The 19,461-nt window shown below is 40.6% G+C and overlaps 2 protein-coding genes across 2 annotated transcripts in view; one reads left to right on the forward strand and one right to left on the reverse strand.

Moving 5' to 3' along the window:
- Positions 1–1,646: 1,646 nt before the first annotated feature.
- Positions 1,647–10,733, forward strand: LOC138965627 (uncharacterized). Its single transcript, XM_070337803.1, has 6 exons — positions 1,647–2,688; positions 3,348–3,513; positions 3,981–4,025; positions 4,808–5,172; positions 5,608–5,625; positions 6,267–10,733. Exons 1-6 carry the CDS (start codon positions 1,738–1,740, stop codon positions 6,480–6,482), a joined length of 1,761 nt encoding a protein of 586 aa, XP_070193904.1. The 5' UTR covers positions 1,647–1,737; the 3' UTR covers positions 6,483–10,733.
- Positions 10,734–15,631: 4,898 nt separating this feature from the next.
- LOC138965628 (host cell factor 1-like) overlaps positions 15,632–19,461 on the reverse strand; it is a 43,321-nt gene continuing 39,491 nt past the window's right edge. The window contains 3 exon segments of the mRNA XM_070337804.1: positions 15,632–16,982; positions 17,204–17,270; positions 19,010–19,304. Coding sequence (XP_070193905.1) covers positions 16,922–16,982; positions 17,204–17,270; positions 19,010–19,304 — 423 coding nt within the window. The 3' untranslated portion in view covers positions 15,632–16,921.

Genomic DNA, 19,461 nt, shown 5'->3' on the forward strand with positions numbered 1-19,461 from the left:
ATTGTCACATTTTCCCAGACGAACGCAGTAGTCCACTTCGTGTTCGATGATTTGCTTCAGAAATTGTTCACGTTCGGCCGCAATTGGGAAGTTGAATATAATGCCCTTATGCTACACGCCTTCTGATTTGTACACTGCGGAACAACCTATTATACTATACTATCCCAGGGGGAGACGAATACAAACGCTACCTTACAAGGTCGTTCGTTTTTCTCCAGAAAAACTGTCACAGACTATCATGTTCTGAAGAAAAAGTTAATCGCAATAATGCTGCAGAAAACCAAGTAAACATTATGCTTCAGAAAAACTGTTTTACTGCAGTAAACAGTGGACAGACAGACAGAGAGAAAGTGGGAACAGAGAGGGAGAGTCTGAGATTGGGGAGACAGAGAGTAGGATCGAGAGAGACGCACAGAGAGAAAGTAGGGCCGGGAGAGATGGAGGAGAGAGAGAGAGAGAGAGAGAGAGAGAGAGAGAGAGAGAGAGAGAGAGAGAGAGAGAGAGAGAGAGAGAGAGAGAGAGAGAGTCGCCGGGGTGAGACACACAGACTGAGGACGTGCACTTTTTCACGTACCCTAGCTCAGTCTTTTTGATTTTAATTGTTAGGGCAAATCCGAGTGTACCAGGCTCTACAGCCACTAAAGCTTTCACACTTCAAAAGTTACGGTATCTCAGTGCAGCTGAGTGGACAGAGAAACAACTTGAAACCGGGACATGAAAGGGTGACCAACAAACCAATGAGCAGCAAAAATGAATAAAGAATTGAATTCTGTAAAGACTGAATGACTCACTGAAGAACCACAGTCGGATATTCTGCGCCAATTTTTAAACGAAGGGCCGGAAAAGAAAAAAAAACCCAACCGTGATTTGTATTAAATCTTGCGGGGACTGAACTTGTTTGACTTGTATACTTGGCAGAATGTTCATTTTTATATCATTATTCTGATCAGTTTTTCAAAACTTTGTCGGCAAATCCCGGCCAGTGTAACACGAGAAAAGTACTCCCACGAGATTTTTACTCCGGAGTAAAAAATTGGGTCAAGGAATATGAGAGAGAGAGAGAGACAGACAGACACTTGAACAGGGTAGCGCGACATTTGTTAGCGCGAGATTACATATATTGGCATTATCCCTTCACACGCATCCCACTGATTTTCGCGTACGAGATTTTTACTGGAAGTAAAAAATTGGGGAGTCAAAATTTCGTGGAGGGAGTAATTTTTACGTACTTTGGGGAGTTCTTTTCTCGTACGAAATGGCTCGGAGTAAGAATTTCGTACCAAATGTTTACTCCGGAGTAATTTTTTCGTGGAGTAAAAAATGTCGTGTTACACCGGCCCGCTGTGAACTTGCTTGAAGAAATTGTGCCAACTTGCCCAAACAAGTGCCTTTCGGGGCATAGGGGCATAGGGTGTGTGAATAAAATAACATGATTATATCATTTTAGTTGAGGTACAAAATGTGGAGCAATACTTTTTTTGGTGCCAGATTTACTTCATAGCCCTCTGTGTTGCCAATCCGAACTTTTCAATGACTTTGCTCTGGGCTAGTCGAGACTACAAGTTACCGTGAAAATCTCTTTTCCGGTTAACTCGGTTTCCAGACCATATTGAAAGGCGCGATGGACGAACTTCCTACGTCGCGATTTCGTTCTTCAAAAGCATTGGTCGAGATCGAAAGTACGTTCATGAGCTAGTATTATTTTGATTCTGATGACCTGTCCTTGCTTCCGCTGTTATGACTACGGTGAAAACTAGCAAGATGGCTTCGAAGAAGCAGGTAGTGCCTGCATCAATACCTTTCTTTGGGTTTCGATTGATCTTCACCTGCGGATTTGCAGTCGTGCTGTCGCAGTCTTCGCACATTGATCAGAGTACTTACGAAGAAGGGAAGAAACAATACGAGATGATCACACGTCAGGCAGAAATGCCACTCTACGGTCAGTGCTGGAAAGATGCGATGATCCTGACCCAGACAGGCTGCGCTAGACTGACAGACGACGTGCAAGGGCGACTAGCACTGGCCTACCTCAACTGTTTTCTGGAACTACAGGGTAGACACAGTCATCGGTGCGCCCATGATCAGCCTTTACAACAGTGCACAACAGTTATGGATGATGCGGATCGAGGCTCCTTTGCAACTTTCTTCACACACACGCAGAACATTTGTTACTTCCTCAGAGCACAGGTGTGGAATGAGGCCACAGAGAAAACCATAGAAACACTGGCAGAGAGCTCATCGCATGTCGCTTCACAGCTCCGTGAGTCTTCGCAACTGCAGGCAGAGATGATCAAACAGCAGAACAACAGTCTCCAGAATCAGAAAATCCTCATAGAAAATGCCGCTAATCTGTCAAACACTTTGTCAAATTCTTCGGACGAAATAAACCGCCTGTTCCAGACGTTCAAAGAAACAACGCAAGAACAGCGTTTATTGATCACAGATGTGTTTGACCAATTGACAAGCTTGAAACAGACAGTGATGGGAGAATTTTCAGAGTTCTACTCCATATTATATTACTTTTTCTCAGTTCTGGTGTGCTATCTATTGACATCAACGACAAGGACTACGGGTGCTAGATTTTGGCTGTTCAGCATTGTGACCACAAGTATTTTCTGTGAATTCCTCATCACAGCATGGTTGCCTTCTCTGCTCATGTGGACTTCTGTCGACTTTGAGGATCATGCTGTTAGTTGTGTTTCTCTTACTCTTACTGGATTTGTTGAATGTGTGCTGTCTTTTGTTTAATATTTAATTATTATGACTTTGTCCGTTTCGTTTGTAATTAGTGTAGAACTAGAAGTTTGGAACTTACATGAATTTATATATACATGTGCAGATTTTGCAGAGTAACTGCAATATGACTGAGCAATACTTGCACCTACCCACTTAGCAGTTTCTTGTTTAAAAAAAAATCTCATCCTAGATTTAAACTTAGGATTAGTTAGAACTTAGAAACCTCTTATTTTATGACTACAGGCCACAGAGAAAACCATAGAAACACTGGCAGAGAGCTCATCGCATGTCGCTTCACAGCTCCGTGAGCGTTGTACAACTCTAAACATCCGGTTTTTGGTATTCATCCTACCTTTATCAAGTCATACTTAGCTGCACAGGTTTCTGTTTTAAATACATACGTATAAACCCAGTAATTTGTGAACTCGACTTGTGAACCCTTAAACTAGTGCATAAAATTATGCAATGTACCACAAGTACTAACTACATACGTGTTCAGAAACTGTCCACTGTGCTCATGATTTTAAATGTGGTAGGATTTTTGACATTTTCAGTCTCCAGTTTGCTTATGAATATTATGTTCATCATCACTTCATGTTCTTCTTACCTAGGACTGGGTGTACTGGGTGAAGAGTTCTTGTCGCAAGCTGTTTGCTTGTGTGGGCTTGCTGGTGCTGGGACTGTGCGCATATTACTTCCAAGACATCAACACTGCCAACAACAAACTCCTGGTAGAGATTCGCAAGCAAAACTCTGACCTGAAACACCTGCTAGGTGGTGAGCTGTGTGATGTTTTGCAGCAATTTACTCATTTTACTGGCCTTTGCTTTAGTGGCCATTTTGTGTGCTTCTGATACATGTACAAGAGTAGTAGTAGTAGTAGCCTATCATCTATTCTATAAAAAATATCACAAATCCATTGTCTTTGGAGAGCTTAATTTGAAGTCTATTGGTACAGTACTTATGGTTTTATGTTTTTAATAGAAACATGTTTGCCGTCTAGGCTCTTATAAATTTACAATGATTTTAGTTGCATTCTACATTTTTTGCAGATGCTTTTGTATAAATTTGTAATATTTATGCCAAGTTACTTGAAAACACTATAATTTTGTTACAAAAATATCTATTTCATGCAAGAATTTTGCTGCCCTTGCAATGATGTAAAAAAAAATACCATTATGTGACATTTCATTGCACAGTTTCATAAAACTAAACTATATTATTATTCAGTCTGATTGTTGCAGCTATGTCCTTGCCTTTACCCGGAGTGACATCTAATGGTTTTGCAGGTAAACAGATTTTCTTTACTTGCTAGTACAGCCGAACATGTCAACTACGACCACCCAAGGGACTGACCAAAAGTGGTCATTACATAAGACATAAGACTTTATTTCAAGCATGTGCAGTACACTAGGGACATGTTTTGGCCAGAGTACAATCAATCAATCCATACACGCCCTTCCAAACATCGCTTGCAATCTCAGTCACACACACGCTCACGCACGCCCGCATACATTCCCCACACAAAACCCACAACAGCACACACGCGCAAGCATGCTCCTCCTTAACAAAACGTGTTTAACCATCAATTGTACATATGCGTAAGATAAACAGTATAGAAGTATCAGTAAGAATTATATGTATCAGACATCAGTTATGACAATAACTAAAATCACAAATCCTTAATAATTTTAAAACCAAAACATTTATTACTGTATGAACATGTGGTCATTATGAAAAAGGTGAATCGTATAAAAAAAAAAAGTGCCGGGGATCTTTTGAGATGGTTCCTAGGGCAGTTGCGACTAATTTCAAACAAGTTTTGTTTTTGTCTTTGTTGTGTTTTATAGCAAGAAAACCTGCCCAAATTTATAAATAAAGCCTCAACTAAAAATCAAACTGTTGAATGACGGTATGTGGTTTTAGTAGCAACAGTTACACGACTCTTTGGCATAATTGAAGAAGAAACACAAGTAGCCTGCACTACTATCATGTCACATCAACGGGAAACTTTGAATGATGTTTTGTCAAAGGTTACAAACTCAGCTCTTTAGTCTTACTTATTTTTCAGTGGGGCTAACATCAGGCAAAGATGGCCAAGGAGGAGAAGCTAGCAGCTCTGACTTCAGCCACTCGGAGACCCACAGCGTCGATTCCGACTCGGACAGAACCTACATCCTGCAAGAAACGGAAGCCAGCGTGTCCGGAACAGACAGCTACATGACGGCAGAGACTCTTCACAGCACTGCTGTTCCCTCGCTCAACAGAAACGAGTCACTGATGCAGGAACTGAGGGAACTGCGCTGTGCCACTCCGCTGAAGGAAATGTCTGGCCAGATGGAGAGATGGATTCACACTGGCGCTTACTCACAACAGAGTCCTGCTGATATGGTAACTAGCGATCTTCATGATTCATTTCTTTATCCAAAGCCTGTGGTTATTTTCTTTTAGGAACGAAGGCTTTATTTGGGGTTTTTTCCTGACACCTTTCTTGACAATTTTGTAAGTATGTTTGCAAGTCATCAACTACAGCTAAGAATAGATGATAAAAAATAAAGTACATAAGTTGCGCTTCAGGAAGAATGAAGAAGGTGAATCTTTTCCCAGGAAAACAGAAATTGTGTTTCACTGTCTCTTTACTTCCAGAAAATTAGAAAGATCAAATTATCTTCACATTACTGTATTAAAAGTAATATATTGCAGTTATTTTAGGGAAAAAATCATCTTCACAGCAAAAGTTTTCATACGACATTTATGAGTAAGAGTTGAAGGGAAAGTTGGCTTGCATTTGAAGAATACTGAGTGGAAGAGATGAACCAGATTACACCCTCAGAGCTGGGCAATTCCTAAATGTTGCGTGTTACTTAACAGTTAGCAGAAAAACTACCGGTAAGTTTTCAATTTCTTCTTGCTGTCCTTCAAAGAGAATTTTAATCAACCAGGCGATCTGTTAAGCGATATTCTTTTCCCAAGCAGTGTTTCATAAAGAAGTCTTAATCAGTATAATAATATCACTAATGCATGTAATAGTGAACACAAGACCTGGGAACCCATACGATTTCGCCGTATTTTGTACGCTTGATTGTCTAAAATATGATCAGTACGGTCGGTGGAACAAAAATAGGAGAAAAATTCTGAAGACTTGGTTTTTTCTGTTCCTTATAATGATTAAAATAACTTTATAACAATGCGTTTGAGCAATGATGACTGCTTATGGCATTAGCCATTACACGTTGAAAGAAGCATTTATTTTAAATGTATTGGTAAACTTAATTAAGGGTTCAACGGACGCGTGCGGAGCATGTTAGAATAATCAATGTTCAAATGTTGTGTGGAGTACACTCATTTTTCCGAAAATACACCAAGTTCGTTTTCAAGAGAATACTCCAAATGCAAAACAGGGGTTCCCCAGGTCTGTAACACTTACATAGCAGATTAATTCTGTGCTCTCAATGCTTTATAACTTTAAACTACAAATTACAATGCGCAATTTCAACTGTTCACAATTTCATAAACAAATTTCAGTTTGAGACACTGTGTTCTGCACTTTGTTTCAGAACACATCTTTAGGTGGAACACCTTACTACCTGCGACCTCGGAGAGGCAGAGTTACCAACTTCACACCCCCAGCAGCAGAAGTGGAGTCTCCGCAGAGTTTTGCTAAGACAGTACGGCAGCTGGAGAGAATCGCTGAGCAGAACAGCAGAATTGTGTGTGCTGCCATCGGGGCAAAGAGATCTAAATAGCCGTGATGGCTATCTTCCTGTGATATTGCAGCAAAAGGACTATAAACAAGCTTCTGTAGTGCCAATATTTGCTTGTATGTGGCTGTACACTACATTGGGGTGTGCACGTTAAAGATCCCACGATTGACAAAAGGGTCTTTCCTGGCAAAATTGTATAGGCATAGATAAAAATGTCCACCAAAATACCCATGTGACTTGGAATAATAGGCCGTGAAAAAGTAGGATATGCGCCGAAGTGGCTGCGATCTGCTGGCCGACGTGAATGCGTGATGTATTGTGTAGGGGATTCCATCTCACACGGCATGAATAAATCCCTGCGCCTTGAATATGTGCGCAATATAAATTGCATAAAATAAAAATTTAAAAAAAATAAAAATCCCTGCGCTTAGAACTGTACCCACGGAATACGCGCGATATAAGCCTCATATTGATTGATTGATATTGATTGTGCGTTGGATTTTTTAATGAAAGACTTGACTTGTCTTCCATTTAACTTTGAGTGTCACATTTTAATTTAGTTTAATAATAATATTCAGTCAATTTCTGCATCTTTTGGTCTCGCTTTTTATGGATATATTACTGCAGTTCTGGTTGTAGTCTTTTTAAGGATCAAAGTACCCCCCGCGGGTTAGGGGGAAGAATTTACCCGATGCTCCCCAGCATGTCGTAAGAGGCGACTAACGGATTCTGTTTCTCCTTTTACCCTTGTTAAGTGTTTCTTGTATAGAATATAGTCAATGTTTTGTAAAGATTTTAGTCAAGCAGTATGTAAGAAATGTTAAGTCCTTTGTACTGGAAACTTGCATTCTCCCAGTAAGGTCATATATTGTACTACGTTGCAAGCCCCTGGAGCAAATTTTTGATTAGTGCTTTTGTGAACAAGAAACAATTGACAGGTGGCTCTATCCCATCACCCCCCTTCCCTCCGTCGCGATATAACCTTGAATGGTTGAAAATGACGTAAAACACCAAATAAAGAAAGAAAGAAAGAAAAGGATCAAAGTGCATGCTCCTACCTGTTATCTCTGCAAAGGAAAGGTAGACCTCGTCAATCATTTTCATTTTTCATTTTCATTACTTTATTGTCCCATTGCTGGGAAATTCGGGTCGCTTCCTCCCAGTGGAAAGCTAGCAGCAACGGAGTCGCGCTACCCAGGTGTCTGCGTGTTTAGGTGTATTCAGCCACCTGCACTTATGGCAGAATGACCAAGGTCTTTTACGTGCCATTGTGATGACACGGGGGTGGGACACGGCTTCCGTCTCTGGGTCTGCACATAAAGTTGACCCGTGTCCGTCCCGGCCCGAATTCGAACCTGCGACCTTCCGATCACAAGTCCAGTGCTCTACCAACTGAGCTACCGGGCACTGTGATTGAATTGCAAGTACAGTTGAACCTCCCGTGACGACCTCTACCAAGAACGACCCCCTCCTTTTGCCGACCGAATTTCTCGGCACGGATGCCTTTCACACTGTAACTAACCTCCCAAGAATGACGCCCTCCTTTTTCCGACGACCGACCTACCAACATAGGGTCAATAACGACTTTGACCTTTTTACCAGCGAGTGTCAAAGTTCGTAATTACCCAGCACACGTGGACCACGCACCCCATTAGTCACGCATCAAGTGTCAGGGGTGGTAGTCTGTAGTCAGTAATGCGTGAAAGTCCAGTGGCCTATACGGCTGTCCTCTTCCCACCTACAGCTGACCCAGTTTACAGACACTGACCTTCTCACCAGAGGCCAATGACCTTCTTCTTCTTCTGCGTTCGTGGGCTGAAGTTCCCACGTACACTATGTGTTTTTTGCACGAGTGGAATTTTACGTGTATGACCGTTTTTACCCCGCCATTTAGGCAGCCATACGCCGCTTTCGGGGGAAGCATGCTGGGTATTTTCGTGTTTCTATAACCCACCGAACTCTGACATGGATTACAGGATCTTTTTCCTGCGCACTTGGTCTTGTGCTTGCGTGTACACACGGGGGTGTTCGGACACCGAGGAGAGTCTGCACACAAAGTTGACTCTGAGAAATAAATATCTCGCCGAACATGGGGACGAACTCACGCTGACAGCAGCCAACTGGATACAAATCCAGCGCGCTACCGACTGAGCTATATCCCCGCCCACGGCCAATGACCAAGTTTTACCTATGAGACCGTGTGTGTGTGTGTGTGTGCGCGCGCGCATGCGTTGGTGTATGCACATCAAATGGGAACAATAATGGGATAACGAACACAACTAAAGACTGAAATGCCCAACAGTTGCCTCCCATTTGAAAAAAGTTATACCTCTGAAACTCCCAATAAAGACCCCTCCTTTTTACGACCGATTTTTCTAGACATTGTCAATGTCGTTAGTGGGAGGTTTTTACTGTACTTTGTTGTTTTACGGAATGCATGTATCATGTGCTTATTGTTTTCATGTCTCTTCATGCCAGGGGTTCAAATGTGGCTTTGTTCGTGTCAGGTTTTTTCTCTGGTTGACTGAGATGCTGTTTCATTCGATTCCTTGTATCTGATTCTTGACTCATATTTTTTCACAAGGTGCTTGTGCTTATTACCTCTTAAAATATTTGGCATTTTAAGCAACTGTTTTCTTGCTCTTTTGAATTTGTGATGGTACAGCTTAGCATTATATTGTCAGAATTATATGGTTGCAGAATGTGTTTAAAGGTACTTTATTTGCCAACGAAATGATTCATGTCATGCTGAACGTTCTAAAATCATGACTACAGTGGGTTTTTTTATCAATATCATGACTCAGCAGCGAAGTCTTACGTTTGTGTAGAGGTTAGTGTTGAACGCCTACTTCCTGTCATTGAAGCATAACTATAATGATTGAAAGTCTCAGTGGTGGAGAGCTGTGCTGATTTTTTTACCGTTGGGATTGATTTATTGGCATTATGTGTTAGCGTTTCCAGTGTGAGCAGTTTATTTCAGAGAGCAATTCTCCACAAGTATTTCTGTGTTATGTTAATTATAATTTGTTAGAATAATTTCCAATGGCATGTGTGCAGCTAAAAGAGCCTTAATATAAGAAGAATCATTGGTGCTTATTTGAGTTATTGAATTTTAGTTGTAACTACCTATTTTCCTAAACTCTGTATTATCTTTCCTTTGTATGGAAAGGGTTGATTAAAAATACCAAGGGAGTGGACTGTACAGATATTTGTTTGTTTGTTTGCTTAACGCCCAGCCGACCACGAAGGGCCATATGACATATAACGTGCGCCACACACAAGACAGAAGTCGCAGCACAGGCTTCATGTCTCACCCAGTCACATTATTCTGACACCGGACCAACCAGTCCTAGCACTAACCCCATAATTCCGGACGCCAGGCGGAGCAGCCACTAGATTGCCAATTTTACAGTCTTAGGTATGACCCGGCCGGCGTTCGAACCCACGACCTCCCGATCACGGGGCGGACGCCTTACCACTAGGCCAACCCTGTACAGATATGGTTGGTATCTAAGCCATATGAATCTTTTCAAATACAGTATTGAACATGTATGCCGGTATTGCTCTGTGATTTTTTGCTTTTATTTTCTTAACTATATTCAGGCATGGGAATTGTCCTGCCAAAAGGTAATTTTCCGCCGACATTTTTTTTCCCGCCGAAAAAGCAAAAGTGTCCGCCGAAAAAATAAAGGAGGCAAAAAAAACCTGAATTTAATGGCAAACTTGGAGCTCAGATGACACCAAATTGCACCAGTTGGGTTCTTTGGAGAGAAAAAAATTCCAGGACCCCCCAAGTAAGGCTAGGCGCTTCACGTCTTCGCGCCATCAGCTTGGTGCTTCATGTCTTCGATTGCTATTACTTAAAAATGTTCAGCCTTTTTTCACTTTTTTCAATTCTCATGCCTGTACATTACATATCGTTTGGGAATTTTGGTGTAACTCGATTCTTGGCGATTTTGATGTTTTTGCGCTTTATACTAAGCAAATCATTCTCCATTCTCTGTTAGTAAATTTCTCTATTTTAAGACTGTCCCGTTTAAGACTTGATTTTTTAAGATTTATTGAAGTCTTAAAAATGGAAGTATCAGTCTTGTATTGCTCTGTACACCAAGACATTTGATATGCAGCTTGAAATAGTTATCACCTGAATGTATTCATTACAGTCGGTTATACAATTGTCAGACTAGCTTATAAACAGTTTTATGATGTATGCCAAGTATAAACTTTTTTGCTTTGCGATCTGACAAACGTTACCAATATAAAGCAAGTTTTAAAATAAACATTTTAGTACAACGTTTTGGTCAGTGTTGGTATTCAATTCAAGGATATTTTGAACTCACATGCCTGCTTTCTTTATGTATTTTCATTTCTCTCTTATTTTGTTTTTAATCCAAGTCCACACAGACATTTCTAATGAACAAGCTCAATCCTGTTTCCAAACATACATCTTTCTTTCAAACAAAAATCATGGCACAGTGTGGAGTGTACATAACTTTTATCTCATGCTGACGTAAACTTAAAAATTCTAACACATGACGTGGGAATGAGTGGTATTTACAAGAATGATGATGAGTTTCTACAAAATACACATTTATTACATAATTATGAAGCCAACAAATATCAATTGACCCCTATACAAAAAAAGAGGCATAAGAACATCAATGTACAACTACAACAAAAACTATTACCTCCAAGGAACCAAGCAATGTATTTTATCAAATCATTTCATCTTAAAAGCTCATTTACGTTAAACTGCTATCCGCTAGGATGAAGCAGGAGAGCGAGTGATTAACAGATGAAGCAGGAGAAGACACCGAGGTCTGCATAATCTGTTAGTACTGTTCCTGGGGTACACAAAGTAACCATGTAACAAAAATGCTCCTTTAAAAAATACTCAAAATAACATCTGTTAACCTAATCTTAAAACACAAATACAACCCAATTAAAGCACAGTTTTGCTGTCGTAGCTGCGTTCATAAACCAAACAACAAAAGAAGAAATATGTACAGTCAAAACAAAAACTAAAGGGTAAAAGTTTGTTTGTTTGTTTGTTTGTTTGTTGCTTAACGTCCAGCCGACTACGCAGAGCCATATCAGGACGAGGAAGGGGGGGATGAAGGGGGCCACTTGTCAAGCGATTCCTGTTTACAAATGCACTAACCCATTACTTGTGTCCCAGCAGGCTTTAGTAAAACTAAATTAATACCTACTGGAAGATTACCAGTTTCCAGTATGTTAAAATAGGCTTAACCTATCTACTGCTGGACTTACATCAGAACACTAACAGATTAAACTATACATGAATCGCGAGACAAGCGGCAAGAGAAGAGATTTTTGGAAAAAATACAGGTGAATGAGCAAGAAGGCAGAAAAAAGAAAAGAATTCATGAAGAAAAAGAGAGCATGACAGGAAAGAGGAACCAAAAATCTACCTAACAGCAAACTAGAAAGCTCCTGCGGTTCCAAAAACAGGAGGGGCTTTTAATTTCATAACCGCAGTGCCCCACTGCGGGAAAGGGTAAAAGTAAATAACTAGAATGTTGAAGACCAAGAGATTCATTCACTGCATGTGTTGGGATGGTTCTATCTAACCAATGATGCCGAGAAAATATGTGGGTGCTGTTCCAGCAGAAATATGGCGTGCAAAAACTAGACACAGTTAATGAAACATGGAAAGAAATGTGTAAAATGTTGAGAATGTTATGAGCAAAAACTATATTCTTGCAGGGCATCATGAAACGCGATACGCTAAATATTGCTTTGAGCTTCTCATGCTGTCTTTCTCTTCTCCCGACAGATCTTGGCAGACTGACAAACATTTCTGACCATCAATCTAAAAAATGAATCGGAACATAAAGCAACAGAAAGAGACTGTACTGTGGCTTTAATACAAACTGTGAGACAAGTGTACAGAGTTACAGGTACATATGGTAGAATTTCTGCTGCTCAGTTTACAGCTACTAATAGTGCACCGATTTGATCTAGACACTGCTATCTTTCAGCATCAGAAAAAAACATCAGTTGATACTGATCATTCTGCATATGTTGTAGTGTAAGGCTCTAAATTCACAACACAAAATGTGTCTTCATGGTGGATAGGGTTACTCATGGTATTTCACTACTGTTACTTACAGAATGTAATAATTATAACATTCAAAAGGTAAACTATACACAAAAAGGGCATCAACATCATGGCACAGTTATGTTTGCAGTGAAATAAACCAAGACAGACCAATCCGAATACAAGAAAGTAAGTTTGCAAGTAGGTTCCATCTTACATTCAAGAGGTTCTAATATTATTAGTAATAGAGCAGTCTCTAGAGTTCATGCAAAATATCTATTCACATCATGCTTAGATATAAAATTAGCTGTGATAAACTAGTCATATGTAAATTGTAATGTCTTTATTACTTTTCAAACAGAGTACACATACACATCAAATCTTTTATTTCCTCAGAATATAGACATTTTAAGCTGCCAACCACGAAACTATCTTCTTTCAGTTTTGGATAGATGCCATATAAGTATGCAGTCACAATACACTTGAAAAAGTGTGTCATTCTGATGATTAAATGGTATTTGCTGGTTATGATAAAATGGAATACAACAATACGACTATTTACAACAGGCTGTCGAACATCACAAAAAGCCCATTCCAACAGCTTTATTTAAAATAACAATGCCCCAACATATCGTCCTTGTCCGATTAAAACCTCGTAACTCGATTTTTTGCGAAATCTACTTTTTTACATCAATATAATCTACGATTTTTTCTCTATTTTTTGGTTATTGTGGTGAAAACCTAAGATCGTTGGAAGTCGGTTAAAAATGGGTATAAAAATACCTCGTATATCATTTTGGCAAAACAGCGAACCAAAATTACACGTAACTTGAGTTACGAGCTTTTTTTTGTTCGCGTGTTTTTCAGTTTTGGCCGATGCAAACCTCGTATGTCGACTTACAAGTTTTCTAATATCTAAACACGGCGGTAAATGAACTGTTTTCGTTAGATACGAGGTTACGGTAACATGTCCGTACGCTCAGAGTTTAGATGAAATTTAATATTAGCGTCATTAATGAAGCTAGAAGTGCCCACATTACGTATTGTGTAGGAAAATGACAATCTACGACATCAGTTATTGTTCAAATGATTGTTTTGTTAGTATTTTTCCTTTGCTGAGTACAAAAGCATAACTACAAAGAGAGATTAGGTAGTTAAAGTATTCTGACATATCTCTAAACTATGTAATAGTTCAGTCCTGAACTTCTGATCTTATTTGTTAGCTGAAGATGTACAGGTATGTATAATTATGTCACGTACTGAAGTTGTGTTCTAGTGTCTGAATGCAGTCCGTCATGTCTGGCAGTGGGTCCTTCACACCTGAAAGCCAATTCTCTTCGCTTGAAGATCTTAGGTTGATGTGCTGTGTGTGCCTGAATAAAAGTTCTATACCATGGGATTTCGAAACGGAACTTATCATAGATGACATCACTGTTCGTATGGACTCTGATTGTGTTTCGTGGGTGTACTGTGTCCATTATCATGGTCAGTTTCATGTGGACTGCATTGACCCAACAACTGTAAAGCATGACAAAAACTGTATCTGCTCGACTTGTTTGCATTAGGAGTCATGTTTGCTCTGTCTGGTGCAAGCTCCGCATGAGCGAGCAGGAGTCAATTGATGGTGCAGCTTTCGCTTGGAAACAAAGTCACTATCTTCCAGGAGTAATGGAAGTAGTGAAGCAAACCAAACATTGTGATTCACCAACCCCCAAAACTATGAATGCAACGTTTGCCGTGAATCCAAGTACGGAAACATCCCATTGCATGTGTACCAGATGCACATTTAACGCAAAGACGAAGCTTGCAAACAAAAGAACATTGACAATAGGGTTGCTGAAGAGAATGGTGATGTCCAAGTTTTCACCATGTATCTGCAGGTCGACTTGTTGGCCCCATGTATCTAAGCAAATGACAAATACTTCAAGACCAAGCTGTGCTGCCACTACTGTCTTCACATTGTACAACTTGAGTGACACAAAGGTTGCTTGCTACTTTTAGGATCAGTCAAAAAAGATAAGTCAAAAGCAACAGGTAATCATTATCTACAATGACGGGTGTGGGTACCAGAACAGCAGTTTAATAGTCGTGGGAAACGCCCATCTTTACTTTGCAGTCAGTCAAGGAAAAGTCGCTTTCCAAAAGTTTCATGAGAAAGGTCATACCTGGATGAAAGTGGACTCTGTACACCCAGCTATTAAAAACAAACTAAGGAGAAGGTAGATGCCTGCCGAATACGTCTAAGTCATTACCTCTGCAAGAAAAAGGCAACCTTACAAAGTTGTCCAGGTAGCCCACACATTCTTCAAGGACTTTCTTGATCTCAGACACTTCTGGGGATCCATAATTGGTGGATATTCGCAGTCCGAAGTACCTGCCTGACGGTACTTGTCGCGACAAGCTCATCTATTCTGAGGAGTGGTGGCCTTTTTCACAAAGAAGAAGGAGAGCACATGGTGAGCCCGATATCACCCCCCAGCTCTACACAGTACGGCTGACCATCAAAGACATAAAGTGGCAGCACCTTCAGCATGTTAAGGAGGTTTTTCCAGTAGATTCATGCAAATACTATGATGGTCTACCCCATGGTCGTTAAGCTCTGCATTCTCATGAGTGGTCATCCTGCATAACTACTAGCTGTTCAAGGACATTTAGATGACAATGGCACTCAAACTAAGATATCTCATTGTTTTCAAGGAATACCCTGTTTTCTGTGCATACAAAAAGGCTCTTGTATGGATGTTTACGCTTCCCTGCAAGCAAAGAATGTTATGTACTGATAAGCTTCAGTTTACACTTGGTTTTGTTTGTGTGTTAATTGACAAGGTTGCAAGGAGACTGCAAGAACATTTTACACAAGAATGAGCATACATCGGTTTGTACAATCAAAAAACAAATACAAATTGTGACAAAAGAACGATTGTGTGTTTACTGCGTTTTTTAAACATTGCTTTCGTCTTTTTTGTTCTTTGGCTCTGTTATAAAACCTTGTAAGTCTTCAAGTTTGGTCGGGTTTTGAAATAGAAAAACTCGTATCTTGCAGTTTTGTTGAATATCGTGCGTTTTAATTGTGACCAACACTATTTAATTACACACGGTAATTTGTTTGTGTTTGTAGATCATGTGCAGAAAAAAATTGGCTTATTTTGATGAACAGTTATTTTTTAAAGACGTTTTTTGTGTTTTTCTCGAAACGCTCAAAATCGATTTACGAGGTTTCAATCGGACAAGGACGATATGACATTGTGTTGAAAGCAAGTCTTCACTCCCTTCCCAGCTGTATGAAAACAGCGTTTAGGGTTTCTTTCTTTATTTGGTGTTTAACGTCGTTTTCAACCGTTCAAAGTTATATCGCCACAGGGAAAGGGGGGGGGGGGGGGGGGGGGGGTGGGATAGAGCCACTTGTTAATTGTTTCTTGTTCACAAAAGCACTAATCAAAAAATTGCTCCAGGGGCTTGCAACGTAGTACAATATATGACCTTACTGGGAGAATGCAAGTTTCCAGTACAAAGGACTCAACATTTCTTACATACTGCTTGACTAAAATCTTTACAAACATTGACTATATTCCATACAAGAAACACTTAACAAGGGTAAAAGGAGAAACAGAATTCGTTAGTCGCCTCTTACGACATGCTGGGGAGCATCAGGTAAATTCTTCCCCCTAACCCGCGGGGGGTATCTGAAAGAATTTTTTTGCATAAATCTTTGCAAAGTATAGGTTGAGTAAGGTGAAAGAGTGCACGTCACTGTACATACAGTGTTTGATTTCACAGGGTTGAAAATAACACTGTAACACTGTACAAGGTTGAAAGAGCCTGTTCACATTTAGCATATTGAAAGGGGACTAACAGAGACAAAAGCTACCAACAAATGCAAGCAAAGCACAACATATAAACAGAACACAAAGAGCATGGCACTTTTACACCGACTGACTCATAGTGTACAACAGATTTATGTAGTCATTTGTTTTGCCAACAAATATTCACAGTGACTAGCGCATCTACCGCATTCCACATAAGTCTATATATTGTTCTCATCAAACAGTAAGCAAGAAAATAACATTAAACCATTGCAGCAGAAACACAAAACAAAACATGAACCATCCCACTCCATCCTCCCCCAGTCCTTCCCCAAAATGTTGCTGCCATTCACAGTAAAGTGTTGAAAAGGTTGCATGTGTCTTGGACTGTCACAGACAATGCCCAGGGTTGCTCTCCGACATGCGTACAAGGCAAGGCTATGTACACATACGGTAAGAGCAAGATATTGTGCTCTGTAGTGGGGAGTCAGCCATCATATGAGACACAATTTCCCCCTTTGTGTTTGTGCACAGTACAGGTCGTTTAGAGGGTGGAATCAGTATCCTGTCACGACTGACACCATTGTTTTGATGATTGTTACGTCATACAGGATGACTTAGAGATCCTCCTCAGTTTTGATTTTCTTGATGACAGTGCCTGCAGGCACAGCGGATTTCCTGCAAAAGTAAAAGAAAAATGTAATTATTAGAACTACACATTTCTTGTAAAGTTTAACCAAATTAATGACAAGAAGAACCACAGGCCTACTAGATGCACAAACGTATCTCTGAGGAAACTGGCCACAGAGAAATTAAACTAAACCAAGACAGACCAATAAATTGAGGATGAAGACAGAGCAAGTTACAAGCTAAAGCCCATAAACAGGAAAGGAACTTACATGTCTCCAGTGGGCCCCCTCTTGACCGGGACTTTTCCAGCACCAGCTTGTGGACTCTGTGCAGCATCTGATCAAAGAAAACACACTAGCATTATTATCACACCCCATCATGCCTGGCATCTCACAAGCTTCAAAAGTATAGTATGTTCAATTAAAAAGTGCTCACTTCACATAAACTTTAACAAAGCAACATACTAGTCGAACTTGTCTGTAACAACCACAAAAGGGACAGACTAAGTGTGTTTGATATAGATAGAGGGACACTATGAAAAGGTAAATTATATAAGCTATAAGTGTCTTTCCTGGACCCTCCCAGTGGCTGTGAAATGTTGAATCAGTCTGACAATGACCGAGATAGACACGTGAAGTCGCCTGGACACTTCTCGCTTGGGGACACCATCTTGGAACCATGCAACAGCTCGTCCCCTCTCAAACTCGTTCAATTTTCGTTCTGGAGGCATTGTCAGATAATGCCTAATACTGGGGGTATGTCTTCTCAAAAAGCCAAGCAAGTGACAGCATCTCACACATAAACAGCAGTGCTTGCAAGTGCATAATGGTTTTCCCATGTGGCTTGTGCAATGTGTTCGGGCTGAACGATCCAAAACAAGGTCCTTTTTTCGCAAGTTTTCGCTTTTTATTTTGCTACCAAGCTCAGTAGTAGAGAATCCCGTGCAATTTTCCCACTAACACATCGCCCACTTACAGCTGAACAAGAATTCATAACAATTGGTTTGACTGAGAAATAAATAACACAACAGTAGCGAACTGATTTTATTGAGCACCTGTTTTCTCATAGTGATCCTTAACTTTTTGTGAGTAGTGTATGTAAAAAAATTCTTGCTGGGCATCTTTTGGGTAGGATGTAATGGGCAGGTGGTCGTTACAGAGAGGTGGTCACCAGGGCAGGTTCAGCTGTATGTCATCAATGTCTTGTTTAACAAGAAGAGCAAACGCTCGATCGAGTCACTTTCGCAGTTCTGAATATTATATGAGGCATCAGATGGACAGGAAGAAATTGCTATTCACAACACAATGAGTCACGTTCACATAAAATTTGAGCCCGGTCACTTTTATAGTTTCCGAGAAAAGCCCAACGTTAAGTTGTGTGTTGCCGAACAGAAAAGGCTAGTTATCTCCCTTGTTTTTCTGATAACGTTCGTAAAAGGCTACAGATGTAAATACTTTGATGTAAAGAATAATCCTACAAAGTTTCAATCACATCCGATGAACTTTGTCAAAGATATAAAATGTCTAATTTTTCCTTTGACGCTGACCTGTGACCTTGAAAAAGGTCAAAGGTCAACGAAACCATCGTTAAAGTGTAGAGGTCATTGGAGGTCACGACTAAACAAAATATGAGCCCGATCGCTTTGATAGTTTCCGAGAAAAGATATAAAATGTCTAATTTTTCCTTTGACGCTGACCTGTGACCTTGAAAAAGGTCAACGAAACAATCGTTAAAGTGTAGAGGTCATTGGAGGTCACGACTAAACAAAATATGAGCCCGATCGCTTTGATAGTTTCCGAGAAAAGTCCAACGTTAAGGTGGTGTCTACGGACGGCCGGCCGGCCGGCCGGCCGGCCGGACAGACTAACACTGACCGATTACATAGAGTCACTTTTTCTCAAGTGACTCAAAAAACAAAAAACAAAAAAAAGTCTGATGTTTTAAGTATACCGAACCCAGAGAAACATTTTCTTTTGTTCAGCAAAAAACATAATGATCAACCCCACAGCAGTGTCATAAACAACACACCCACCCTCCGCTGGTTTTCAGCACAGCTACTCCATAACATCACTTACCCTGCAGCCACCTGACTTGAGTGGCAGGACCGTATCCCTTCTCGTTGCGTGCAGCGATGCGGAAAATAATGGCGGGCTTGGTGGTGTAGTCGATGTGAGCCGACTGCAGGCTGGCGTTGGTGACCACGCACGAGGGGCTGGGCCCACAGAACACTCGCACAAAGGCCAGCTGGGACGGGGTGCCTGGTTTGGGCTCAGAGTTGGCGTTACGCACCGCCAGGTAGACTGAATACTCTGTGATTTTCCCTGCTGTGTTCTGAGGGGGTTCCCATGACAGGTGTGCTCCTTCTGTGCTCTGCAATTGCACACAGAAGTGGTCAAAAATCACGCATAAAATGAAAATGCACAGTCAATGCATGCTAGTTTACTCTTGAACGACTATAAAATGAAACAAGAAATTCCTCCGAGGTAGGAAAAACACCCCCGTCCTTACCATTCTCACTGCCACCAAC

Source organism: Littorina saxatilis, linkage group LG4 (assembly GCF_037325665.1).
Source record: "Littorina saxatilis isolate snail1 linkage group LG4, US_GU_Lsax_2.0, whole genome shotgun sequence".
In the NCBI taxonomy this organism is placed as follows: domain Eukaryota; kingdom Metazoa; phylum Mollusca; class Gastropoda; order Littorinimorpha; family Littorinidae; genus Littorina; species Littorina saxatilis.

Coding starts and splice junctions, on each gene's coding strand:
- LOC138965627 (XM_070337803.1), top strand. CDS start 1,738: ATGACTACGGTGAAAACTAGCAAGATGGCTTCGAAGAAGCAGGTAGTG. Junction 2,689..3,347: donor TCGACTTTGAGGATCATGCT/GTTAGTTGTGTT, acceptor CTTCTTACCTAG/GACTGGGTGTACTGGGTGAA. Junction 3,514..3,980: donor CCTGAAACACCTGCTAGGTG/GTGAGCTGTGTG, acceptor TGATTGTTGCAG/CTATGTCCTTGCCTTTACCC.